General features: G+C 50.4%; 2 protein-coding genes across 2 annotated transcripts; one reads left to right on the top strand and one right to left on the bottom strand.

Moving 5' to 3' along the window:
- The first annotated feature begins 251 nt into the window (after window positions 1–251).
- KEL (Kell metallo-endopeptidase (Kell blood group)) lies at window positions 252–20,876 on the top strand. The gene is made up of 19 exons (XM_068550138.1): window positions 252–332; window positions 826–934; window positions 1,154–1,298; window positions 1,597–1,773; window positions 3,619–3,746; window positions 4,046–4,192; window positions 7,060–7,119; window positions 7,213–7,401; window positions 7,634–7,782; window positions 9,367–9,496; window positions 16,425–16,535; window positions 17,651–17,749; window positions 18,000–18,077; window positions 18,519–18,619; window positions 18,781–18,891; window positions 19,025–19,092; window positions 19,315–19,484; window positions 19,838–19,933; window positions 20,651–20,876. The coding sequence occupies exons 2-19, from the start codon at window positions 887–889 to the stop codon at window positions 20,810–20,812; spliced, it is 2,169 nt and encodes a 722-aa protein (XP_068406239.1). The 5' UTR covers window positions 252–332; window positions 826–886; the 3' UTR covers window positions 20,813–20,876.
- Window positions 20,877–21,485: 609 nt separating this feature from the next.
- LLCFC1 (LLLL and CFNLAS motif containing 1) lies at window positions 21,486–22,345 on the bottom strand. The gene is made up of 2 exons (XM_068549834.1): window positions 22,204–22,345; window positions 21,486–21,664 (listed from the first exon to the last, which is right to left on the bottom strand). Exons 1-2 carry the CDS (start codon window positions 22,343–22,345, stop codon window positions 21,486–21,488), a joined length of 321 nt encoding a protein of 106 aa, XP_068405935.1.
- Between the last annotated feature and the right edge of the window lie 4,216 nt (window positions 22,346–26,561).

Below are 26,561 nucleotides of genomic sequence, written 5' to 3'. Positions count from 1 at the left end.
CCAGGGAAGGTGGCATTTGACCTGAGAATTGAAGGACTCAAGAGGTTTCAATCATAGAAGAAAGGAGAGAAGAAAGAATATTTCAGAAATAAAGAAACTCTGTGAGCAGAGGCACAGAGCAGGGCAAGAGGAGCCACCCAGGGCAAGACTGCTTGGGGAGTGAAGTCTCCCTCCCTCGTCTCCTCTGAGAGGCTGAGATAAAGGGGGAGGAGAGGCTGGGGTGTCTCCTGACTGATAAAGAGGCTCCACCCAGAGGCCAATGGCTTGTGAGCGGCACAGGGGCGCCAGGTGGCAGAAGCGCCCTTTCTCCAGGAAAAAGGAACTGGGGTGGGGTAGGAGGGAGGCCGTTTCCTGAATCCCCGTCCTCAGGCTCAGCACCTAGAGCAGGACCAGGAAGGATTCTGGGAGCCAGAGAAAAGGCCAGACAGACGGCAAGTCCCCTGGAGAAAGCCGTCCCCTTTTGGAGTCAGATGCCTAGGGCGGGAGGTGGGGCTGGATGGTGTGTGTGAGCGCCCTGCCTGCCCCTGGAGAGGAAGGATGTGAGGCTTGGAGAACAGGAACGGTGAAGGAGAGGGAGGTGATGGGCGAGGGAGGGAGGTTAGGGATACCTTTAGGGGAGAGGTTCCTTCTGAAGCACTTCTGGGAACACTGCCCTGGCGTGCAGATACACGTGTGTGTGTGTGTGTGTGTGTGTGTGTGTGTGTGTGTGTGTGTGTGTGTGTGTGTGTGTGTGTGTGTGTGTGTGTGTGTGTGTGTGTGTGTGTGAGAGGAGGTGTCAAAATGGCCTGATATAACTCTCTTTAATGTCCCCCCTTCCTGAACCAGCTTCTCTGTCCTCCCTCCTCCTCATTCAGTTCAGGAGGGTGGAGACGAGTGGGGGAGAGCCATGGGGTCTGAGCCAGCCAGTGGAGCGGGGCCTCGCAGGAGACGGGAGGTAAGTGACCTCTGTGACCTGTGCGGGGCAGATTTATGACAACCCTGCCAGCTCCCAGGGGTCCAAAGAGGGCTGGGTTCGGGATAATGAGGGGTGTTATCTCCATACAAAGGGGCCCTAGCACTAACCGTTCCTTCTTTCTCCTCTCCCCCTCCCTTTCCCCACCCCTCTCCCAATCCTCTCCATCTCGTGGTTTTCACCTCCTGGTTCTCTGCGCAGAGATCTCCAGAAGAGGGGCTGCCCACCGTACAGAGCGGACAGTGGGCGATGGCCAGGCGAGCGCTAATGACAGTCCTGCTTTTCAGTCTAATCCTTGGTGGTTCTCTGCTGCTTTGGGGCTACGTTTTCCAGGGCTGTGGTCCTGGTAAGCAAGATCCTAGATCTCCCACAACCCACTCAGCCCTCCCTCATTCTTGGACCCCATGCGTCCATCCATCATCCTGAGGCTCTGTGTCCACTGACTTAACTGCCACTCATCCTGACCCTCCGGGGCCCCGGGTTCCCGACCTCTTCCCCCTTGAATCAAGCTCCTGGTCTCCAGTCAGACTGTTTCCTCCTCACCAGGATCTCTGTCCCTTTCCCTCACCAGACATTCCTTTGCTTAGCCCCTTGGGGGAGCCCTCATCACTTTCTCTTTCCCAGCTCTGAGCTTTTCCCCACAGCCCACTGTGAGACGCCTGTGTGTCGGGACCTCCTGAGTCTTTACCTGGCCTCTGGAAACACCAGTGTGGCCCCCTGCACTGATTTCTTTAGCTATGCCTGTGGAAACACCAACAGGACCACTAGTTCTTTTCAGGCTCTTGCGAAGGAGAACAAGCACCGACTTCAGAGAATACTGGGTAAGGAAATCAGGGTGGAAGATTCTCTTGCCGTGGGTGCCGCTGAGCCTAGAATGATCACAACTGTTCCAAGCCTGTGTGCCTGTGGAACACCTGGTTTGCACCGTCCTCCATTGGCTCTCAGGGAACTGCTAGGTTTGCTTCACCATCACCGTACATTTCACCGCAGGTACCACCTCTCTTCCATCTCTTCTTGTCCCTCCCTTCATCTTTTCTTTACCTAATCCTTATCCTCTCTCCTTTCCCATTTATCCACGATTGCTCCATTCTCTCCAAGTTCTCCCTTTCACCAAGTTCCATCTTCTGTGTTATCTCCCTTAAATTTTCAATTTCTACCCTATGCCAGCTGTCTTCCCACACTGGCATCTCCTCAACACCTGTTGCACTTTAATCTTTCTCTCCATCACTCTCATTGTCCAGCCTTCAAACCCTTCTTGTCTCCTAATGCGCCCTTGTCAGTGTTATCCTCTCCCTCCCATCGCTTCCCAGACCCCCCTCTTCTCACCATTATATCCTGTTCTCCCTGAAGCCTTGGACCATGGTGTGCAAGTTGAACTGGAAGAAACTGAATTGGGATGATGGAGATGAGCGATTGGAGATGATGGTGGGAGGAAAGAAGTGGCGTAGTGGGCGAGAAGTGATGGAGGGGTCTTTATTGGGTTGTGTGTAAATGAATGAATATAGATGGGCACAAAAGAGATGCTGGAGGGAGAGGAGGACCACGTTAAAAAAACCTGGAGGTAAGAAGATTCCTGTAGATGGTGACTGTGTTGAAAAGAACTGAGAGGAAAACTGTGAGGGAGGAACCAAGGCCACATAGGAAGTAGGAAGTTGGTCCCAGGAAGTTGGTGGATGGTGGCGAGGATTTGGGAGTAAGCATGTAACAAAAGGAATGCATTTCCTGCATATGGGAACCCAGAGAACCTGCTGACGGTATCAATTGGAATCTGGAAGAAATAAATGTATCCCTTTGCCCTCCTTCTTTTGATGGGAAAAAAGTGGAGGTGGGTATTCCCTGCACGGTAGAGGGGCACGCTTTCACTTAAGGTATGGAGATGAAAAGAAAAACTACGCTTCGGACAAATTCTGCTGCCCATGATAGAATGAAAGGATTGTCAGGGGGACTGAGGGAGAGGTGTTAGATATTAGAAGGTGGAGGATTCAAATGGGTTTGTGTTTGGCTTATTGTCCTGTGTTTGTTTGTTTGTTTGTTTCCTGGGATCAAAGAGAGGGGAGAGTCCAGACTAGGGGAGCCTGCCCCTATTTTTTCTCTTTGCTAAACATTTCCTCATGAGCTTTCCTCTCTCCGATCCCTCAGAAGTCCTCTGATTTCCCCAATATTTCTAATTCCTTCATTCATCTCCCTCCTGCCTCTCATTTCTACTTTCTCCTTTTTCCATACTCTACTTATTCCATCTCTTTTATTTCCTTCCCTGTCTTTTCGTCTTTATTTCCTTTCTCACCTTTCCTCCTTTTGTTTTGTTTTTTTTTTTTGGCCGCGCTGCTCGGCTTGTGGGATGTGGGATCTTAGTTCCCCAACCAGGGATCGAACCCGGGCCCTCGGCAGTGAGAGTGTGGAATCCTAACCACTGGACCGCCAGGGAATTCCCTCACCTTTCCTTTACCTTCCTCACTGTCTTCTCCGTGCTCCCATTCCCAGCTCTTTTTCTTCCATCAAGTTGATCCAGCTCATCCCATCTTCCCAGTTTTCCTCATCCCTCTCTTTCTCCCCTTCCCTCCTTATCCCTGGAAGTCTTCCCTTTCCTATAACCTTTCTGTCTCCCACCTTCCCGGCTGGTTTCCTTGCTGCCCCACTCCTTTAATTCTCCCACATTTCCTTTCTAGAAGCCCCAGGTTCCTGGCGCCTGGACTTCTCTGGGGAGGAGAAAGCCTTCCAATTCTACAACTCCTGCATGGACACAGGTGCCATTGAGGCTGCAGGGGCTGGTCCCCTCAGACAAGTTATTGAGGAGGTGAGACCTGGGGCATCAACTTTTCTGGATGCATAACACTCAGGACCAACGTATGTTCAAGGCTGCCATTTTTTCCCCCTAGAGGATGGGTCTCTTTCCTAGGGATTTGGGAGGGAGACGGAAATGGCAATGGCCTGTGGATGTATTAGGACCTTGGGTGAGGGTAGGGAAAGAGGGATAGAGGTGGAGCCCTGAAGGGGTTAAGGGACTCAGAGTAGAGGTCAGGAAGTAGCAGTGGTGGTGGCGGGGTTGGTCTCAGAGACTGTCCCTGTGCTGAGCCCTCTCTCTCTTCTTCCCAGCTTGGAGGCTGGCCAATCTCCGGTAATTGGACTCCCTTAGACTTTAACCGAACTCTGAGCCTTCTGATGAGTCAATATGGTCACTTCCCATTCTTCAGAGCCTATTTGCGACCTCTTCCCACCCCTCCGTACACGCCAGTCATCCAGGTGAGGGAGGCACTGGCAAAAAATGCAGTAAAACCTGGGCCTGACTCAGATTTCCTCTGAGAGGAAAAATGTGCAATCCAGGGAAGAGACTTATCTTTAGGGAAATTATTGATGTGAGAACCAGGGACTTTAGGTGAGATTAGGGAAAGGAGCAGCAGGGCCAGTTCTGGGAAGACAGAAGGAGTCTTGGTCTTCCTTGTTGCTTCTCTGAATCACCCCCAGGGTCTCTCAGCTAGTTCCCCTGTCTCCAGTATTGCCCTCCTGTCATTTAGTTTTCCTTTTCCCCAGAGGGACCTTTCTAAACCAAGAGCTAATTATGCTGTTGTCTCTGTTTAAATGCCTTAAATGGCTCACTAGGTCATCAGGATCTGGTTCTTAATCCTTAGCAAAGCCTTGCAAGTCTGACCCTTACAAACTCCTCCAGCCTTATCTCCTCCTTATACCCCAAGCCATGCTCGCTCACTTACAGCTCCAAGGATATTCTTCAGTTCTTTGCATACATGGCTCCCTTTGCCTGCAACGCTACGCAAAAACTCATACATATTTTTCAAATTTTGGCCTTGATTACTATCCCTTCCAGGAAATCTTCACTGAAACCCCGGCTGAGATGTAGGTGAACCCCTCTGTTCTCCCATTTCCTGTCATCTCAGCATTTAGCACTGTGTTGAAGACTGAGCCTCTTAAGAACAGGCCCACAGCTTATTCAGCTCAGGTCCTCGGGACCTAGCACAGGGCCAGGCATCTAGAGGCCCACACCAGGTGTTTGTTGAGCGGGTAAAAAAAATTAAAACCTTGGAGGCATCGGTATTGTGGTAGGCAGTGTGACCCTATATATTTGGCCCCTACTCTGAAAAATGCCACGAAATTATATGAGGATGAATATACAAGAACTGATAATGCACACGAGGCATTCTCAAATTCAGTTCTAAAGGGTGTGCTGAAGAGTTTAACTGGTGTGGCCTTTGGAAATTGGTTAAGACCTGAAATGGTTAAGGAGAAGCTCAAAGGAGGGAGAGTGTGGGCTGAGCCCTGAGGCCTGGTTGATTCGTACAGCTGACAGTGAAGCTAAAGGGCCTTATAAGGGCTGCGGGGAAGTCCTGAGCTAAGGGAAGAGCCTGGAATGGTGTGACTCCTCTGTGGGGTCAGCAAGGAGGCTGGTCTGTTGAACAGAGGATTTGCGGGTAGGGGTGGGGTGCAGTGGAAGGTAAAAGTAAGGCTGAAGGCATGAAGTTGAGACTGATTATTCCCGGCCTACGACACTGGACTGAGGTGATAACTTTTGACATAATAGAAAAAAAAGAGCTACAGAGGCCTTTCAAATATGATGGTTGTACATAGAGCCCAAGTACAGTCAGTGGTTTTTGAGGTCAACCTAGAGGTGCTGAGGCAGCTAGATGAGCCACCTTGATTCTGAACTAAGATGATTGTGGCAGAAATGGAAAGTGAGGCCAGGCATGAGGATGTAGGCAACTACCTACATCCTCGTCCTAGTGGTGATGGATGGTCCATGATGATTCGACAGGACCTGGTGACTGACTGAATATCAATAAGAGAAATGGAGAAACTAGACAGTGACCCCACGGTGTTGGTTTGGTGTGAATGGGAGGAGGGTGGTTCCCATCACCTTGAGACTGAATGGTCTCTGAGGGGAAATACAGGTAGAGAGAGTGGACTACAGAGGGAGCACCCTGATGAGGTGGTGCCGGAGAAGAGTAAGAACGGTCAGGAGGTGGGAGTCAGACCAGCTCAGCTGAGCCACAGGACAGGGGAGAGACCAGTTCAGGAGGGAGGGGTTATCTTTGATTGCAGAGACTTCTGAGCTTAGAAAATAAGGAATGAGAAGACACCATTGGAAACCTTCTAGACATAGCATCAAAATAGTCATGGAAATGGACTCAGATTTTATGGAGTTAGGAGGAAGGCAAGGAAGCTGAAGCAAAGGCATAGATGACTTTTAGTTCTTTAAAGTTTGGACAGAAAATGTGACAAAGGAGTCAAGTGAAAGCTTTATTCAAGATAGCAGAAAAGTATATAGCTCCAGGTGGGAGTAGGATATTGAAGTCGGAGAAGTAAAACAAAAAACGTGAGAGCAAAGATCTTCGGGTTAGAAACAAGGACACACCGATGTCAGAAGTAGGGTGAAGCACGTGAGGGTAGTGGGCTACTTGCCTGGGGTGCAGAATTTAAGAGGGTACCAAAACTCACTAATCAAGATAAATAGTATTTCAATAAATATTTTTTAAAATGTCAAAATCAATGCAAAAATCCATGATGAACAAAATATCAAATTTTTGTTCATCGTGGATTTTTTTTTTTGAAAAAACAATGGATCAAAACTCTGTTGCGGACTTTTGGGGAAACATCTACAATTTAAAAAAAAAATGATCAAAAATACATTGTGGATTTTTGGGAAAAATACATGATGAGCAAAGTTTTGCTATTTTATTTTGTGGGGATTTTTAGCATTAATTTAGATTTTTAAAATTTCAATTAAGATATTATCGATCTTGATTACTGAGTTTTCAGTGCCTCTCAAATTTTGCACCTGAGACGGGTATCTCACTCCCTTTACCCTAGACCTGGCCCTGGCACAGACAGTGATTCCCTACAGGACATGGGTTATCATGCTTCTCTCTTGCTGAGCACCCCCACACCGGTTGAAATACCTTCTTTGCACATTTGCATGTCTGTACTCTTCCCCCATGTCCCTCGCCCCCAATCCCTGCCTTTCTTTGCTCTCTGGCTCCTCCTCTGTGCCCCCTTTAGTCCATCTCCTGGGGCCATCTTCCTGAGGAATCCCCATCTCCCCACACCTGTCCTCTCCTTCCTCCACATTCCCCACTTCTCTCAGTCTCTCTTGTGTCCAGATAGACCAGCCAGAGTTTGACGTTCCCCTCAAGCAAAAGCAGGAAATGAACTATGCCCAGGTAAGATGGCACTGGGGACCAAGGTCCTGACCTCTTGTGCTAGAGAAAGGCAGGGGCCAATGGTGGCTGTGACTGAGGTTGCCTCTCCCCCAGATCCTGCGGGAATACCTGACTTACCTGAATCGCCTGGGAACCTTGCTGGGAGGAGACCCAAACAAGGTGGGAGAACACGCCTCCTTTTCCATCTCCATTAACTCACAGCTGTACCAGTTTCTGAGGACCCTGGAGCAGCAGCAGGCACAGGGAAAGCTCTTCCAGATGGTCACGATTGACCAACTGCAGGTACCTTGAACCAGGGACCGGAGGCAGATGGGCATGAGGGTCTCGCTCCCAAACTTTCTTGACCTTCTTGTCTTCTTTCTCCTTATTTCCTTAATTCCATTCCATCCCTCACTTTCCCGGCTCCATCCTTTCCCTCAACCACCCCCCTCCCCACTCCCTTTCCGACCTGAGGGAGGGCATGCCCCCTCTCCTCCTTTCCTGTCCCCCCAAGCCTCCGTATCCCTCCTTTAAGGAAATGGCCCCTGCCATCGATTGGTTGTCCTGCTTGCAAGCGACATTCGCACCAATGTCCCTGAGCCCCTCTCATCCCGTCGCAGTCCATGACCTGGAGTATTTGAAAAACATGTCGCAACTGGTTGAAAAGCAGCTGTCGAAGCACAGGTTTGCCCCACGTGGGAGGGTGATGGAAAGAGGGTCTGAGGACTGGAGGTCTCAGGGACAAAGAAGACTGGAGAATGCAGGCTAGTAAGGGCCTTGCAGAAAGATGGGAGGGACCTGGGGCCATATGGGGGCAGAGAGGGGGTGGGATGGACGGCCCAGGAAGACATGGTGGAAACAGGAAGAGGGGCTTGGGGGGCATGGGGTAGGGAAACACACACGAAATGAGGGATCCAGGTATCTGACAAGACATGGGGTTTGCTGGGAGTAGCACCCAGCCTGTGAAGAACCTCTGGGCTGTGGGAGATGCTCGAAGCCCAGTTGCTGGGGACAGCTGGGCGTTTATGTCTTGTCAGCAGCTGAGGGGTGTGGGTGGGAGGAGGTGGTACATGGGATGAGTAGATGGAGGAGGTGAAGGCTGGGAAGAACCTGGGGGAGAGGCTGTTTCTCATCTGTAGTGAGAGGATTCTGGGGCCCTGTGGGAAAGATCAGGACGTCGAGGAAGGTGGGAGGAGGGAGAGTGAGGTTCCGTGTTGGGCTCACTGCTGTCCCTGATACTGTGTGGCCACCACTTGGAGGCAGTGACTTCCTTCCAGGGCCTTGGGCTCAAAGCCCATCTTCATAGTAACTCAGTGGCAGCAACGTCTAGAAATTCTTTCAAGGAGAAGCAAACAACCATTCACGCAGGTGGGAGCAGGTCTATGTAAGGATACAGATCAAACCCGGTGAGAGAGTTGCCAGCAGGGCAGAGAAAGGTCCTGGATCCCAGCTTTGCTGCTCTTAGAAGATGCATCTTAAGATGAACTGAGGTTTCTTGGTTGTGGAAGTAGCTGAATCTGTTTGGTTGAATCTAAGTCCAGCCTTCATCTAGCCCAGATCCTTCCCCCGCTGTGACTTGAGAGGTCCGCCTCTTCATCTGGTTCTTTCTTCTATCATTCTCCACTCCAGCCCAATCCACATCAAGAAAAGCTCTCCTTAAAACTGACAAAAGTTTTGAACAGTGGTTGCCAGGGGCTGAAGGGTGGGGAAATAGGGAGAGGTTGGTGAAAGGGCACCAACCTTCAGTTGTAAGATGAACAAAGTCTCAGGATCTAATGTACAACATGGTGACTATAGTTGATAACATTTAATTTTGCTTCGCTGTATTTTACTTTGTAGAGGCTGTGGTTTTTTACAAAGGAAAGGTTTGTGGCAACCCTGTGTCAAGCAAGTCTGTGGGCACCATTTTTCCAATAGCATTTGCTCACTTCGTGTCTCTGGGTCACATTTGGGGGATTCTTGCAACATTTCACCCTTTTTCAGTATTATTTTAATTGTTAAAGTGATCTGTGATCAGTGAACTTTGATGATACTTTAATTGTTTTGGAATTTTTTAGCAATAAAGTATTTTTAAACTAGGGTTAAAAAAAAAAAAAAAAAAGATAAAGAAAAGCCCTTCTTGACGTGTTCACATGTGAAGTAGTTATTCTCTATAAATACAGAGAAGGGCTTCCCCGGGAGTATCAAGGTGACCTATACAAGGGGAAGCTTTTCTGGTGGTTTCCCCAGAGCCTGGGGGTATACTGTGGGTCTCTTTTCTCTCCACAGGGACTTTCTGCAGAGCCACATGATCTTGGGTCTGGTGGGGACCCTTTCTCCAGCCCTGGACAGTAAATTCCAAGAGGCACGTAGATTGCTGAGCCAGAAACTGGGGGAGCTGACAGGACGACCACCCACGGTGAGGAGAGGAGGAGAGGAATTCTCCCAGATCGGGGGCTAAAGGAGCATCTGTCATTTGGGGGGATAAACCTGGTCATAGCCCCCTCAGGGAGGGGCATGAAGATAGATGCCCCAGTGTCTGGGCTCTCGTGGAGGCACTCAAGGCTTACACTGAGAGCTGAGGCACCAGGGACCAGAGCCTTAGGCACACGTCTGGCTACCTCGAGGGCCTTTTGCTGAGTGTTAAAGTCTAGATATAAAGCTCTAAAGTGATCAAGATCTGCTTTTCCTTTGTCATGACCCCTAGACTATTTGCCTGGTTATCCTGAGCGCTGTGATTTGAGGAGCCGGACATACAGCCTAGGGTTCACTGGAGTAAGAGGCGGGTGTAGCGAGCAGGGGCCTTCCCTTTGTCTAGGTGATTCCAGTGTTCCATGTCCAAATGTGCTTCACAAAGAGCTCATCTCTGACATCCCGGGGGTTCTGTCAGCCACACCGTGGGCTTCGTGGTGCAGATCCCAACGTATCAGAGGAGGGAGCTGTACCAAACGCGCTCCACTAACCAAAGTCTACCGTGTCCACACTCAGTTACTGAGAACTTTGAAATCCTAGATCGACACATCCAATCCCAAGAGGAGGCGTCTAGAACATAAGATGCCCTCCAACCTCAGGCAAGGCCTCAGGGTAGTCTTGAAAATCACTGGCTTTCTTTTCTTAGTAATTTGTGGACCATTTCTCTGCCTTGAAGAAACTCATGGCTTTGGCAACCTGAAAATATCTGTGGAATTCAGAGAAGGGAATTGTGAACACAGGGACTGGAATGTAGTTATTGCCTGTTGAGACTTTCAAATGTGCCAGACATTTTTCTAAGCCCTTTAGATATATGAGCTGATTTGATCCTCACAACAATTCCATGAGGTGGGCAGACGGTTCTGTCCCTGTTTTATTGATGGGTAAATTGAGACCCAAAGGTTAAGGATCTTGCTCGGGGTAATATACCTAGTAAGTTGTTGGAGCTAGGATTTGAACTCTGGAAGTCTGGCTCCAGAGTCTGTGTGCTTAATCATTGTTAAAAAAAAAAAGAAAAAGAAAAACCAAAAAGCTTCCTAGAATTTTCACTCAAGTAGGCTAGTCCCCAAGAACCTTTGGCTCAGCCTTTCCCTTGACTCAGAAGAGACAGAGCCCCAACCCCTCTTAGTTAGGGTTGCAACAAAATCCCTGGCACCAAACAACTTCCTGGAAATCCCAGAACCATGGCCTGGTGGCACTTCTTGAAAGGTGTTAAGAATGCCAACATTGAAATTCACACTTAAAAAACTTAGAAGGCTTATGAATTGCTAAAGTCACCACCCTTTATACACATATATACCCTTTATATACATATTATAAACATCCTTATATATCTAATAGGATATATAATTGTCCTTGGGCTTAAAAGCTGAATCATACCCTACCAACAAATAGTTCTGTGACTGGGTGAAGCCCTTTCACCTGCCTGGAACAGCACCAGGTATGACACATATTAATAATAAAAGCTGAAATACATTGAGTAGTTACTCTGTGTCAGGCATTGCTTATTTTATTTACTACTCCCAGAACCACTCTGAAAGGTCCTCAGAAAGGACATGTAATGTTCCCAAGACCACACAGCTCCTAAGTGAAGGAACCCACTCCAAAACAGGTCTGTCTGACCCGTGAGGCCATATTTTTAACCACAAACTGTGCAGGATTGAGAAATAGTGGGTGGTAACAAAAAATGCTTTGGCAAATTCTTTCTATAAAGGTCAAGATAGTAAATATTTTTGGCTTTGTGGTCTATGTGTGATCTGTGTCGCAACCACTCAACTCTGTCCTTGTAACACAAAAGCAGTCATACGCTAAGTAAATGAATGGGCGTCACTGGGTTCTGAGAAAACTCTGGTTTAGATACTCTTGGAATTCCTAAGAGGGAGAGATGAGGGTGGGTTTAAATGGTCAGTGGGATATCTGAACGGGAGGTAGGACGGAAGCAGTGTCTAGGGAGAAGAACGGGTTTTCCGGCAGAGAAAGGGATATCATTTCATTGCAACAAGGCATGGGGCAGGCTGGCTAAGGCTTGGTGCCGCGTGAGGGACCCTCCTGGTGGCTCTGGCTGAGTAGAGGTGACTGGGCTTGCAGGCAAGGCTGTCCTACTGCTGCTGGAGCCTGGCCTGGGGGTTTGAGAATCAGCCTGGAAGCCAGCACAACTGGAACAGAGAAAGCAAATAGGATAAGAGTAGGGAGGAAATCAGAGAGGGGAGGAGGGGATTATACTGGGCCTGGTAGGTCACTGTGAGGACCTGCTTTTTTCTCTGCATGTAACAGGGGCCTATAGAGGGATTTATCTGTTGTATGTTTTAAAAGATCATATTTTGAAGGTAAGCAGCAGTGTTTCCTGATGGATGTGTGGTGTGAGAGTGAAAGTGGAGTCAAAGATACCACCAAGGTTTTGGCCTTGATTTGACCAAAATTTGTATTTCTATCCAATGGTTATTAATTACAGATGTCTCACCGTATTCTTCTGAACGAATTCTAATGGATAATGCCCTTATTCAGAAGGACTGTTAGGTCTCATTATCTGACCGTATTTTGTTTATGACTTTTGAATATATCGTCAATGAAACTGGCTGTTAAGCCAGGTCTTCCTCTTATTAAACTTGAGAAGCTGAGTTTGGGGAATTAAAAGCAGAACTTCACATTTTTTCCCATTAAATGTGAACTGTCTACGTTCAGCCCAACATCCCAATTTATTCAGGTAATTTTAGCCTTTGTTTCAATGATCTGTTATTTCTGCCTCGGGTCATTCGTGGTTTTATTTAGTGCATCTTCATCTAGATTACTGGTAAAATTCTGCAGAGGGAAGAGTGTTGGGTCAGGTTATTGAAGACCTAGCGTAGAGTCGTCAGTTCATTTATGCAACAAATGTTAATTGAGCCCCTATTATATGCCAGACACTTCTCTAGGCTCTTGGGAATCTTCATGAACAAAATAGACAAAAATCCTTGCCCTCAAACACTTATATTCTAATGGAGGCAGAATGACAGTAAGCTGAATAAAACATATTGGATGGTGTTAAGTGTTATGAAAAAATAAAACAGGAAAGAGAGAGAGGCACACTTGGTGAGGACGTGCTACAGCGTCCAGTGGGGTGGTCGGGGCAGCTCGTACTAACTTGGAGTCATTAATCACTGACGTTCGCTCATGGATCAGCCAGCCAGAATCCACTCAGATCACACTGTCATTTAACGTGGATTTCTCCATTGATTTCACAAAGATGTAATTTTTGGTTTCACCAACTGCTATCTTGAAATCAAAATAGTGCCAACAGAGTGGGGTAGAACTTTAGAATTTACAGAGCACGTTCCACGTAGTATTTCCCCTGCTCTCCCAAGCAGCTTTGTGAGGAAGGCAGAACAGGCATTAGGCTCATTTTTATAGCTGGCGTAACTGAAGTATGAGGGTTTAAGTTAATAATCCACAGTTAGTAAATACTGAATTCTCTGCTCAGAGGGAGCACTGCGGTGGTCCTTGAGGCTGAATCTGGCCCATAGATGTGTGTTGTTGGCCTTTAAAGCTTTTTACAAACTGTTAATGAACGGCCGGCTTTCAAATATTAGGTGATGGCACAGCAAGAGTCAGAGTTCCAGCCTTTTTTGTTGTTGTCGATGTGAAGCTCTGGCAGCACTGAGCTAGTAGCCGTCTCCCGGGGCAACACATGACTGGAGCTGAGTGATGCAGCCAGTAGGGCTGCGTCCCTCTCTCCGGTTTGCCGTACCCCTTCTTGTCCTGGGGTTCTGATGTTGGACTGCTTCTCTCACTTAGGTTACCTCATGGCCCCTGTTTGAGTTTGTGACTCCTGATCTACTGTTTATCCTAATTTAATGATCCTTTAAAAGTGATGACATTTAAAAAGGATTTTGATATTATTCGTCCTCAGTGATGCTATGCTGGCCCTCAGTAGTTACACATTATTTTCCACGTGTTCAAAAATAGTCGGTTTAATGATTCATTCTAGAATTTTGTTTAGAAATTAACATTAAGGATTCCTGACTCACCTGTAATCTCTAAAATCTACCTTCCCCTTACTGAAAATTGTGCAAAAATTTGCTTCTCTCCAGACTCTTGGAATTTTTCCTGATTTTTATCATGTCTGTCATTACTCATGGTTCTAAGCTTGTATCTGCACCTTTTTTTCTTTCTTTTTTAAAAGATTTTTTTTTCAAGTATAGTTGATTTAGAGTGTTGTGTTAACTTCTGCTCTACAGCAAAGCGATTCAGTTATACATATATATCCATTCTTTTTCATATCCTTTTCCATTATGGTTTATCACAGGGTTTTGAATATAGTTCCCTGCGCTCTACAGTAGGACCTTGTTGTTTATCCATCCTGTATATAATAGTTTGCATCTGCTAATCCCAAACTCCCATCCATCCCTCCCACATTCCCACTCCCGCAACTTTTTTCTGTTCCTTAAAATTAATCTTTTGAGCCTCATTATCCTGGGTTTGAAGTATTTCTTCCATCCTTTATATTTTAGCAATGATTTTTTTTTCTTTTTCTCGATTTTCAATCAATGTGGTATACTCTATCACTCCATGTCTTGAGAGACAGCTCAGATACTCATAACCCCCAGCAGATGAATATACAACCTGCCAACCTCCACCCCTGAGACTTATGTTCATTTATAGATTCTGGAAGTTATTTTCCTGCACATAGAACATATGACTCAGCACAGCTGTGACCAAAAGAATCCCAGAGTGGCACAGGGGGAGCAGTGGGTGGTCTGAGGTGGTGTCCATACTCTCCAGGAACCAGGTCAGGGCCTGCCGTGGCCTGGGCTATGGGCAACAGCATGGAACAGGCAAAGGTTGTTGGAGAGAAGGGCAGGCACTGGCAAAAGGGATCAGGAAACAACTCAAGAACCAGGAGGTGTAGAAAGGGCAGGCAGGTCCACATTACCAAGCTCAAGGCTGATGTGTTTGCTACTGTCCTGGGTGCAGCCCTCCACCCCCAGCAGCAGTCTGATGATGAAAGGCAGTCTCAGAGCCGAGCTTGTCATCGGGGGCCTGCAGGGGATGGACATCGAAGGTGGCCAGCAGCACCTGCACTTGACCCAGGCATTGCTATCAGACCGAGGTTGCCTTTCTATTTGTATTTGTTTTTCACATTTTTGAGTTTCAGAGCTCCAAGTAATACACTATGGAAAGTGTCTGAGTCCCTTCTCCTCACCAGGAGAAGGTCCTTAATAGGTCTCACGGTGAGGGGACAGACAAGAACGCACAGATGTGGGCAGCCGGCTCTGGAGCAACCTCCAAAATGATAAACATTCTAATAGGCAGGCCCGGGAGTGTCTTCAATGACAGCAGCAGTGGCCTTCCTTTCTATTTCCTCTTTCGTCGGAAGCCCCATAAATTCTCTCCAACCTTAGGACCGGAATGCGTGGTGGAAGCCTAACTACCTTACCTGCCAGGAGGTCTGGGGGAATAAATAAGTTACAGGAATGAAGTCTTGTGACTTCATCCCACTCAGCCCAAATTAGCACGTTAGCTGGTTTTTCCTAAGTCCCAGCTCAGCTTTCCCTTAGGCCAGCTTCCTGAGTTTGTTTCTCATCTGCCCTGCGTCGTCTCTGGGCCTGCGCTTGGTCGTCTCTTCAAAGCCATCCACCCCAACGTCTCTCTCTTATGTTTCTTATTCTTTCCATCCTGCTGTTAACACATTATTTGACCAGGGGATTTTTGCAGAAACTAACGCCTGTGACAGTAATATGTATCTGGTCAAACATGTGTTAAAAACCACCCCAGTTGCCAAGGCCCTCTTTGAGTTTTTATTTTTTTATTTTTTAATAAATTTATTTATTTATTTTTGGCCACGTGGGGTCTTCGTTGCTGCACGCGGGTTTCTCTAGTTGTGGTGCGTGGGTTTCTCTAGTTGTGGCGAGCGGGGGCTACTCTTCATTGCAGTGCGTGGGCTTCTCATTGTGGTGGCTTCTCTTGTTGCGGAGCACGGGCTCTAGGCGCGCGGGCTTCAGTAGTTGTGGCACACGGGCTCAGTAGTTGTGGCTCGCAGGCTCAGTAGTTGTGGCACGCGGGCTTAGTTGCTCCGCGGCATGTGGGAGCTTCCCGGACCAGGGCTCGAACCTGTGTCCCCTGCATTGGCAGGTGGATTCTTAACCACTGCGCCACCAGGGAAGTCCCCTCTTTTGAGTTTTTGTCTAACCGTTTCTCTGCCTTTGAAGTTGAAGACGTCCATCCTCTCATCCTATATCCTTTTCCCTGATTTGGCAGAAAGTGTCTTAGCGCTCTGAATTCGTATATTTAGTCTTTTCTTATTTCCTCTTCTCCCACCAAATAATATGGCATCTAAAACCCAATTTCACTCTCATAACTTTCTTCTTTATAAGACAAGGTCTTACCATATGATCCTCAATAACCATTTGGAGAGTGGGGGAGGAAAGCAGGAGGCAGGGAGACTTTTCCTTCTTCAATTTCTCTTTTAAGGAAAGAAGCTCGGGAGGGTGGGAGTCTCCGCTGGGCTCCGCAAGCCCTGTGCATGGTGGGCGGGGACAGGGTGGCAGGCAGAGCTGCTGAAGTGAGAGGGTTGGCTCTAGTCCTGTCCTTCCCAGGAGCCTTTCAGTCATCCAGAATGATGGCTCCCAGCGGCCTTGCTTTCAAGTTCAATAGGCAACAAACAAGGATAGTTTGCCCAACCCAGGCTCATGAGACTAATCCTGGAGGAGATGTGAGCCCCTTTTTGCTAAGCAGCATGACCCCATGTGTGTCACCAAAAGGGGTTATAAAGGGAGACAGACCCAGAAAGTCCAGCAAAGAGAGCGTGCTCTGGGGGTGAAGGTCTAGGTAAGACTGGCCTGGGAAAGTGGATGAGGAAGAGGCCTTGGCGGGAGCCATTCATTCCAGCTTTGTCTCTGTAGCCCGCCCACCCTCGCTGGATGACGTGTGTGGAGAAGACAGAAGCCTTCTTCAAGCCTACGCTGGCAGCCTTGTTTGTCCGTGAGGCCTTCGGCCCCAGCACCCGAAGTGCTGTACGTGAGGGCTCTTCCCCAGCCCACGTCCTTCCGCCCCTTCCCCGCCAACCCATCCTCTCCTAGTTCTAGTGACTTTGCTCTTCTCGATGGTCTCTGTGGTCAGAGAATCAGGCAGTTAGAGAGAGAACCCAGAGAGGGACACGCTGCATCCCTAGGGTCTGCACGGTTTAGCTCTGAGACACAAAGTCCGCACGACACACACTAACCTGGACAAGTCACCCAGCTTTCCTGCTCATGTGTTTCTTCAACCATAAAACGAGAAAATTGAACTGCATGACCTCTAAGCCTACCCCTTGTTTACCTATGTTTTTTTTTTTAACAACACGTGAAATGACATCAGAATGGAATGCTATCATCTTAAGAAGTGCCAATAAATAACTACTGAATACTTTTCAGTGCCTACCATGTGCCTGATACTCTTATAAGCACTTTGCACCAACTACTTTAATTCCTACTATTATTATAATTTTAAAGCAGGGAGAACTGAAGCACAGAGAGGTTAAGTAACTTGCCCAAGATCGCACAGCTACCAAATAGCAGAGTTAGGATTTGAACTCAGGCTCCCAATGTTGTCATCCATTTTCCTCCATCAAGAAAGGAAATACACACGATGGTAGATGGCTGAGAAAGCAGTAAGTACACAGTCAGGGTGTGAAGCTGGGCAGGCTTCAGCTTGTTGCGAAGCTGAGGAACCCCGGAAGATGGAGAGAGGAAATGCAGGCTGTAAGAAACAGGGTGTGAGGACGAGGGCCCACGAGAGCAGAGAAGCAGATGGTGGTCCACCTCCTCCCGCCACTTTCTGAGAGGATTGCCTGGGCGAGAGAAAGGACAGTGTCACGGAAAGGAGCTGTCTACCCCGTCAGCTGTCAGGAGTGACCAGTCGCCACCTTCCCCTTCTGTGCTTGGTACCTCCTTCGCATCCCCACATCTCTCTGTACCCTGAGTTTTTGGTCATCTAGTAGATATCACTTTCCACTTTCTCTTTCTGAGATCTTCCTCCTTCTGGCAGCTCCTCAGGGCCAAGGCCCCTTCCTAGAGGCCCAGTGGGCAGGGCCCAGGACTGAGGCTGATCTTCATCCTGTTTCTTTCTCCCTGCCCCGTCCTGCCCACAGGCCATGGAATTATTCACTGCAATCAAGGACACCCTCATCGCTCGCTTCCAAACGCTTCCTTGGATGGATGAAGAGACCCGGGCAAAGGCCCAGGACAAGGTAAGGCCAGGAGAAGCAGACAGTGTGGGAACGTGTAGTAGGTGTGAACTGAGTGTTGGATCAAGGGATCACAGGGCCTGGAAGAGCGTGCTCAAGGCACAAGGGCACAAGGCAAGTATAAACACCAATATGCCGCACACACATTCCTGGTGACACTACCAAAGGAAGGGACAGGGCAGTGAGCAGGAGAGGTTCCTTCTGATAAGACTTGGGGCAGCTAGGTTCCTTCCACCTTTGTGTCTCTTCCCAGGTCGCCCAGCTGCAGGTGAAGATGGGGGCCCCGGAATGGGCCTTGAAGCCAGACCCAGCCAGACAAGAATACAACGATGTGGGTTCCTGCCCTTGCCAGTTACTCTTTAATCCTCAAATGCTTCACCCACCCTGATCCACCAGAGTGGCAGACCGTCATTTTCCCTAGCTGATCCTAAAAAACCCCTTCCCTGCCCTGGTGCTGCTGGGGCCTGATGGGCGAATAGCCACACTATGGATCTTGCCAACCGAAGAGTAGAATCTTTGCAGGTCACGTTGAGCGTGTGTGTGCACTCGCACCCATGCATTCGTGTGACTTGCCTGAGTGTTTGTGTGCTGGTACGCGTGAAGCCCGTTGGTACCACATAGGCGCTGGCGTCCTGGCGCTGGTTTTCCACCATCCCGGGGATGTCCGCGCATCAGGGCTTATCTGTCTGGGTTCAGATGTCCGCATCAGGGTATATCAGTGTGCATCTACGTTTGTCTCCGTGTATTCGAGTTGCCTCCTGCCTCCTCCCAGATACAACTTGGACCCAGCTTCCTGCAGTCCTTCCTGAGCTGTGTCCGATCCCGCCGAGCTAGAATCATCCGGAGTTTCCTGCAGCCTTTCCCCAACCACAGGTATGAGAGCGAGGGAGACACAGAGACCGCATCCCAAAGATAGCCGTCCAAAATTAGCAGGAAAGAAAGCCAGAGGCTCAGGGGAACAGGAACAGTGACAGTATTTGAGAAGGACGGCATGTAAGTGATAGAGCTGGTATTCATATGTGCTCTTTCCACAGGTGGCAGGTGCTCCCCTGGGGCGTAAATGCTTACTATTCAATACCTGACCATGTGGTGGTCTTCCCAGCCGGACTCCTCCAACCCCCGTTTTTCCACCCTGGCTACCCCAGGTATGGGCCATTCTAAGTTTCCCAAGAGCAGTGGACCAATGTTATGATGAATGATGGATGCGACTTATGGTTGGAGAATTGGGGCCAAAAACTTGGAAGGATTCTGAGGGTAAGACAAGCCCTTGCTCCCTAGAGCTGTGAACTTTGGCGCCGCCGGCAGCATTATGGCCCATGAGCTGTTGCACATCTTCTACCAGCTCTGTGAGTAACAGTGGGCCGTTGGGAGATGGGGCCATCGGGAACCCAGGTGAAGGCCCCAAAGGCAGCCTAGAGGGGGAGGAGGGAGGCTGTGCGAGGGCTCCAGGGGGGGCAGTTCTGAAGCCTTTGCAGTGCTCCTGGGAGGCAGCCCACTTTGTGGTACCCCCATGTCTTCACCCCTGCATCACGCCTCACCATTTCATTCCCTTGCCCCATTTTCAACAGTATTCCCTGGGGGCTGCCCAGCCTGTGACACCCATGCCCTACAGGGGGCGCTAGTGTGCCTGGAGCGCCACTATGCTGCCTTTCCATTACCCAACGGAACCTTCTTCAATGGCTCCCGCACGTTCCTGGAGGATGCTGCAGACACGGGGGGACTGGCCATTGCACTGCAGGTAACTCACATCCCAAGGGCTGCGATATAGTTTTACCAGCAGACTAGACAGCCTGTCCCCAGCTTTTCCTTCCACCATCCCTCAGACAAACATAGCAAAACTTTCCGCCCTTCACATCCCCACCGAACAGGCGGCAACTTGAGGACCCCCTCCAACTCCATAGAGCCCTCTTTTCTAGATCCATAGATCTCACGGCAAGTACATTTTCTCCTGGCTCAGAGCAGTGTGTCAGTGCAGAACTTGGGAAGAAGGACCACGAACTGGTTTTGGATATTGCGCGTAGGGCATCAGATTTCCAGATGGCCACGGGTCTAGAGCCTAAGGGCGACTCTCCATCCCGCTCCCATATCCAGGCATACAACAAGAGGCTGTTATGGTACCGTGGGGAGACCACCCTGCCCAACCTGAACTTCAGCCCCTGGCAACTCTTCTTCCGAAGCTATGCCCAGGTAGGCAGCCGACATCTCCCACCAGGGCTTAGTCCATGTCAGATAAATACCCTATTGTTAACACTCAGGTGTTGTTAAACATCTTCCCCCAATGCCACCAACCCTCTGCTGCACAAATCCCCACTGTCATCCTTTCACACATGTCCCCTTGGGACCGTCCCTTCATCCTACTATAAATTCTTCTACCAAATTCAGCACTGCCTTCAAAAAAAGGAAAACAACTCTATTCCCAAATCCCTCCTTGAGATGAGCCCAACTTTTACCTTCTCTCATTTCTTCTAGAAACACAGATCCCTTCAAAAAGAGCCTTAACAGACAATCCGTAGACCACATTCCTCCTTGGAGACCTCGCCACGCAGTGGGGTCCCCACCTGACATAACCCCCGCTAAGTGCCATCTTCTCCCTCAGCAGATAGTGTCCCCAATTCCTCAGGATACTTAAAGACCCGCACAGTGTTCTTACAACAGACCCACCTCTAGGGCACTTACAAATGGTATGATTGCACAGACCAGCCCTCCCCAGATACCCACTGCCAGATTAAATGACCTGCAGATGGCAAATATCTTCCTTTCTCTGTGTGGCCCTCGGAGCATTGCTATCCCTGCTTTTATCTTTGCTGTCCCTAGTTACCACCTGGTCACCAGGTCTGCCATGTCCTGCTGACCCTGATACCCTGCTGTTCTCCTTACCCTGTATGGACCTCTCTTTCTCCCCAGGTGATGTGTAGGGGCCCCAGCACCCAGGATCCTCAGGACACTCACAGCCCTCCTACCCTTCGAATCCACGGGCCCCTAAGCAACAGCCCAGCCTTCGCCAGACACTTCCACTGTCCCCATGGCACCCTCATGAACCCCTCCAGCCGCTGCCAACTCTGGTAACCCAGCTGGCTCCCAAAGAGACCTCAGTACAGGTGTATCACCATCTCCCTGCCCCATCCCTGGAATCAGGGCAATACCTCCTCTCCCCTTCTGTTCCAAAAATAAAAGCTGGCCCTTGGCTTCTGCCTGTCTCTTAAGAACACTTTCCTGCTATGTCCGACGCCTAGAAGTCAGAAAAAATCAGCGGAGAAACTGCCAAGCAGAGTTCCAAGGACGTGAGACAAGGAAAGAACCAGTGAATGAGCTAAAGGTCGGTGGAAACTGGTTAGAGACAAAATTAAGCTGCCCCCAATTGTTCCAGGATTTGATTGTTATTACTTTTATTGTTGCTGCCTCCCTACCCCTAATCTGTTGTCCTGAACAAAGCCAGGAGAGGCTGGGGAAGAGAGAAGGGCAGGGGTCTGGTGTCTCGGCTCTTGGAGATGGCCCTCAGAGCGTGGGGAGGAAGGTGGGCAGGGGCCATGGACCGCTGAAAGGCCAGCACGGGGTCTCTCTGCTGCTGCATCCTGAGGGGGAGGGTCGTGGGCAAGAGCCAGTGAGCCGCATTTACGTTACCCTCGGGAGAAGCGCTCCGGAGCCCCACGGGGAGATGGTCAGTAAGCTATCATGAAGCGGAGGTAGATGTCCAGGTCCTCATCCAGGAACCAGGCCGCCACCTCTGCCTCTATGTCCCTCATAAAAAAACCACGATGCCGGCCAGGTTAAAGCAGAAGGCAAGGTCAAACAGGTGGTCACAGATTGCCGCCGCCTCTGACGTCTGGTCGTCCTCTTGCTGGGTCATGTCCACTGCCTGCCACAGCTCTCCCACCGAGGAGGCCACGAAGTGCTCTTCAAACTGTTCTCGATCTCGGTCTGAAGCAGGGGACGGGGGACAGCGTGAAAGGACCGTTTCTGACTGCCCCCGCCCCCCGCCCCGGCCGCCTTGGAAAGAGGAAGGCGTTGGGGAACGTGGGAGCCCAACGGCCCACACCCTTGTTCTTGACCACAGAGGCGATGATCCGTCTTGGGGGGGGTCTCTTCTGGTCTGTGTGTAGCCATGGCCCCAACTCAAGGGCACGCACTCCCCTCTGCCAATTCAGACTGCCTCCTCCAAGGTGTTACCTCATTTGGGGAGTGAGGGGCCGACGCAGGGAAGGGTGAACTTCAAAGACTCTCTTCCCGTATTCACAGGGCCCCACGCACATCAGCTGGCCCTGGCACACCCTGAGTGTGGCCCTGGCGAGGAACCGCGGCTCTAGACCCTTTACACGACACTCACGCTGCAGTAGTAGGGCCTGGGGTGATCGCCCGTAACCCAAACCTATCTCGGCTTTCCCTCTGGCCTGACCAGTGATCTGACTCCAAAGAGATCTGGTCCCCGGCTTCAGGCATCGTCCCCCTTCCTCACCTACCTGTAGAGGGTGTTTTCTCTTTCTGACTGCTCTCGTCCAGGCCTGGGCTCCCTTTCTGAGGCTTCACCCCCTTGACCCGCAGCAGCAGCAGGATGGATGCCAGGAATGCTGCCCTGCAGAGCTGGGAGCCCAGGGGAGTCATGGGCCTTCCCTAGTCCCCAGTGCCCGGCAGGACCCCCTCCTCCCTCCCCTGTCCGGTGTCCTGGCCCTTACCCCTTCCCAGCACCGTTTTCTCCCCTTCCCTTCCATAGGACCTCTGATGTCATGAGCTCTGTGACATCACAGCCGTGGGCCTGACCCTCATCCCGTCCTCTCGGAGAGTTCCGTTGGCAGGCAAGAGCGTGGAGAGTGTCTAGCAGGGGGCAACTGAGGCTTCTAGGATGAGCACAGTGGGCCGTTCTGTGCAGAGCCACAGCAATGACTTAAGAGTTTGTGGAGTCCTTTCACGTCCATTATATCATTAGATCCACATAGTAACCAGGACTCAAAGTCACGGTATTGCCATACCCATTTTATAGATGAGGAAACTGAGGTTCACAAAAGAAATGATTCGCCCACTGAAGATCACACAGATAATAAGGCGCAGAGCAGGGCTCTTGGCCGATTCTTTAGATTCTAAATATCACACCTTCCCGCTCCTCTGTGCAACCTTTCTCAAAGGAAAGCGACTTGCATAAACTGAGACCCAGACCGGATGTCGAAATGGGGATCTTCAAGTCCTGGGCTGTGCATGAGACTCAGGTCCGTCAGAAATGAAGGAGGGGGAGGGCGTAGGTGGAGGAGGGGATAGGTACCTGCTCTGGGTGTGAGAGAGAGACAGAGAGCAGAGTGCCTTGGACCCAAGTGGAAACCTTTCTCTCACTCCTCGTCCTCTCCCGGACTTCCCTCTATCCTAGCCGTTGCCCTCTTGTACTGATAGACTGAACACCATCTTCCCTCATTCCACATCCTCCTGTACTCAGACACAGAGGAAAAGTTGTTAAGAAACCCAGTGTCTAAACTCAATCTCTAAAGGGTGGGGGGAGTTAACAGTCTTCAGAGAAAAATCAGTGTGGCAGACAGAGGCAAGGATCCCAAGTAACGGATCTCAAGAGACCTACCTTCATGTCCCAATGCCTGCCCTGCCCATGACCCTGGTGAGCACAGACCTGTTGGTGGTAATGGGCTGTGGCTAATTAGCATCTGCTTCCTGGAGCAGAGAGATGGGGAGACAGTATGAAGCCCCACCCTGAATAACCAGAGGCAGATACTGGCCATGAGCGACAGGAGGGGGTGCCAGGACAGGTGGGAGGGGGGTCTTAGACACGTTGGAACTATCACCACCAGCTCACACCACTCCTGGCGTCCACGCACCCCACACCTGAAGGAAATGCAGGGATGAGGATGTGCGCAGAAACACGTACCCTTCCTGAAAGAGGGGATCGCAGAAATGGAAGGGCCCGTGGAGCTTCCCTCCCACGGATGCCGCCCATGCCGGCAGACAGGCTTATCGGGAGACTCTCCCGGACAGCCGACACGGCCTCCTGTGTACTTCCTGTTGATCCAAGCCAGGTGACGGGGGAGCGGTACAGGAGGTCACTTGATGATGGGAGAGGCAAGACTCAAGTAAGCAGGCGGCCCTGTTCACCTGTCCCTTGCACTCATTGACCTGCAGGTTCAGGAAATGATGCTTGAATGGAAAAAAATCACTAACCTCCTCCTGGCTATTTGGGGGAGGAGCCTGTTGGTTCAAGGCTAAATGAGAAGCCATCTCCGGCTCTGTGAGTTTGCCTGGGGAGGGTAGTTGGGCGTCAGGGTGTCTTACAGGGGCGGCTGGAGAGGAAAGAACCCGGTGGCACCGCTACCACTGCCCCCATTCCCTCACCACCCACCTGCCTGATGCCCTGTGCTGAGGAGATAAATCCTTGTAGGAAACCAGGAACCCCTTCACAGTTTTTTCTTATTACAAAAGTATATTAAAAAATTATGAAAAACAAAAAAGGCAAATAATTCCACCATCCAATGACAATTCCTCTTCATGTTTTAAAGGATAGTATTCAAATTCTTTCCCTACATGGCTGTGGGGAGGTGGGGTGGGAGGGTATGACAAAAACATTGAAATCTGGGTTTATATGTTTCCCTCCTCCTCATCACATCAGAATAAGAGGTCTGGCCCCCTTGGCGCCAAGGGTCTCTGGGATAAGACAGGGAGGTCGGGGCCCTGGACCGGCTCTTACATACTCGCGCTAGACCCTGAGGCACCATCTTGCAGGGAAGCTGCTACCTGAGGGAGAGAGCTTGTAGGACTCCTTGCCTGCAGAAAGCTGCCAGAGAATGAGGACGGATGAGAGGAGAGAAGGGAGAAGGGGGTGGCGATGCAGGACGTGACCAAGGGTATGGGGGGACGGGGAGGGAAGCCAGAGGACAGAAGAGGAGAGAACTCCTTAAAGATTAGGAGGCCATTTCTGAATCTCCAGCCTACCAGGTAGGACAGGAGAGACAGCCTGGTCCCCTTCAGGCAGCTTGTTCCCGCCCCTCTCATTGGAGAGGACAGTGCAGGCAAAGGAGCGCAAGCGGGAGGGGAAGACCCAGAGGTGGAGGCCCACGCATGGGGGGGGCCCCCCTTTCCTCCTCCGGGACCCAAGGACCATGCCCTTGGTGGCCAGCCCTGCACACCTGCTCTGTGCGGCTCTGACCGGGCCCTCCCGCCTCCACTCCCTCCCGGACTAGCATTATGGGTTGAGTGTTTCCCGGGCAGGTGCTCCTTTCCTCTGCCGGCCCTGCTTATCAGCACATCTACACCCCCAGCTCACCTTTATCGCTCCCTCCATCTCCTTAGACTGGAAGTCCCAAGGCTTCAGAGGTCATTACAACCCCACACTGCTCCAACCCCCAGCAAAGCAGAAAAATGTCCCACAAGGTGACCCCTCCCCCTTCCCAGCCGGCATCTCCCCCCTTCCTGAGGGAGAGCGTGCTTCCTCGTCTCAGGCACCTCCTCTTCTTTTCTTATTTTCCTTTCAATTTTCATCCCTCTGTAAAGGTAATTTTGTCCATCCTTCAGTCTCTAGAGACGCGCTCTCTTTCTTACAGCAAAAGAAAGGAGAGGTCCCTGCTCCTGAAGACCTCCAAGAGGGAGGGTCCCCAGCCTGTCTCCACCCAAGCCTCTCATCTTTATAGGCAGAAGGTTCCCAAGAAGCCACGAGGTCTGACGGGTGATTTGGACCTAAGGTTCCACCTTGCAAGCCAGCTTTGCCACCAGCCGTGGGTAATCACACGCACGTCTCCCTGCTCTGTCTTCTCATTTAGGAAACAGAGAACCTTCAGCCCGTTCCCAGGTACCTCGTAAATCTGTTGAATGACTGCAATTCAATAACGTGGATATACCTCTTGGAAAACAACCGGAAGAAAAGTGGAAACTGTCATATCATAAAATAATTGAACACTGTCTTATCTTTATATGCATACCCCTCCTGTTGACTTACTCCTGGAGAGAGTCCCATGATTTCCTCCAGGTTCCTGCTGTTCAGCCTCTGTGGGAGTGCAGGGCTCTCTGGGGTCTCCTCTGACTGGAAGGGAGGAGCTGGAAGGGAAGAGGAGTCACTGGGCTGTGTCAGGAGGAGGCTCAGCCAGGAAACCTCCTTTGAGGCAGGGCTGCAGGGCTGCAGGGCTGCAGGGCTGCAGGGCTGCAGGGTGGAGGGCAGAGGTGACCACAGCTCAGACAAGCAGGTCTGGGGGCTTTTGAGCTCATCTGTGGAAGAAGAATCAACTGTCCTTGAGCTGTTATGATTGTGCTTTACAGACACTTCCGTGAGAGCATGTAAGTATTACCCCGATTTTACAGATCAGAAGGTTAGAAGACTGAGGCACAGAAAGCTCACCTAACTGATTTGCAAGGGCTCAGAGCCAGGATTCAAACCTGGACCTGCCTGATTGCGGAGCTGGAGGGCTTCGCTTCTGTACTCTCTTGCACCCAAGGTAAATCGCTCACCTGGCTTGTGGGACCCACCTTTAGGCTCTCTCCAGGCTCCCAGTCCAGATTGCTGGGCCACGCCCCTCTCCCTTCCCGGTCTCAGCCGCCCTAGCCCACTGATAGGAACAAACTCCTTCCCCCTCCCCTCCCAGCTCTGGGGCAGGCTCTGTGCCCCAGGGGCTCTCCCTAGAAAGAGCTCCTCCCCCTCCAGGTAAAGCCTCTCTCTCCCGGCAGGGCCCCCAGTCTCCTCAGTGCACGTGCACACGTCCCCACACCCCACAGCCCACGGTGCACACAGGGCACCCAGGAGGTACACTCGGTCTCCATCCCAGCCCCCGCCTGCTCGCCTCCGCTTCAGCTGCTGCTGAGTCCTAGACCAGCTCCCCTGAACCACATCCCCGTAACTTGC

Source organism: Eschrichtius robustus, chromosome 8 (assembly GCF_028021215.1).
Source record: "Eschrichtius robustus isolate mEscRob2 chromosome 8, mEscRob2.pri, whole genome shotgun sequence".
Lineage (NCBI taxonomy): Eukaryota > Metazoa > Chordata > Mammalia > Artiodactyla > Eschrichtiidae > Eschrichtius > Eschrichtius robustus.
Note: the sequence above shows the minus strand (reverse complement) of the source record. Positions and strands in the feature narration are given on the sequence as shown.

Coding starts and splice junctions, on each gene's coding strand:
- LLCFC1 (XM_068549834.1), bottom strand. CDS start 22,345: ATGACTCCCCTGGGCTCCCAGCTCTGCAGGGCAGCATTCCTGGCATCC. Junction 21,665..22,203: donor AGAGAAAACACCCTCTACAG/GTAGGTGAGGAA, acceptor CCCCTGCTTCAG/ACCGAGATCGAGAACAGTTT.
- KEL (XM_068550138.1), top strand. CDS start 887: ATGGGGTCTGAGCCAGCCAGTGGAGCGGGGCCTCGCAGGAGACGGGAG. Junction 7,783..9,366: donor AAGCAGCTGTCGAAGCACAG/GTTTGCCCCACG, acceptor TTCTCTCCACAG/GGACTTTCTGCAGAGCCACA. Junction 19,093..19,314: donor GCACATCTTCTACCAGCTCT/GTGAGTAACAGT, acceptor CATTTTCAACAG/TATTCCCTGGGGGCTGCCCA.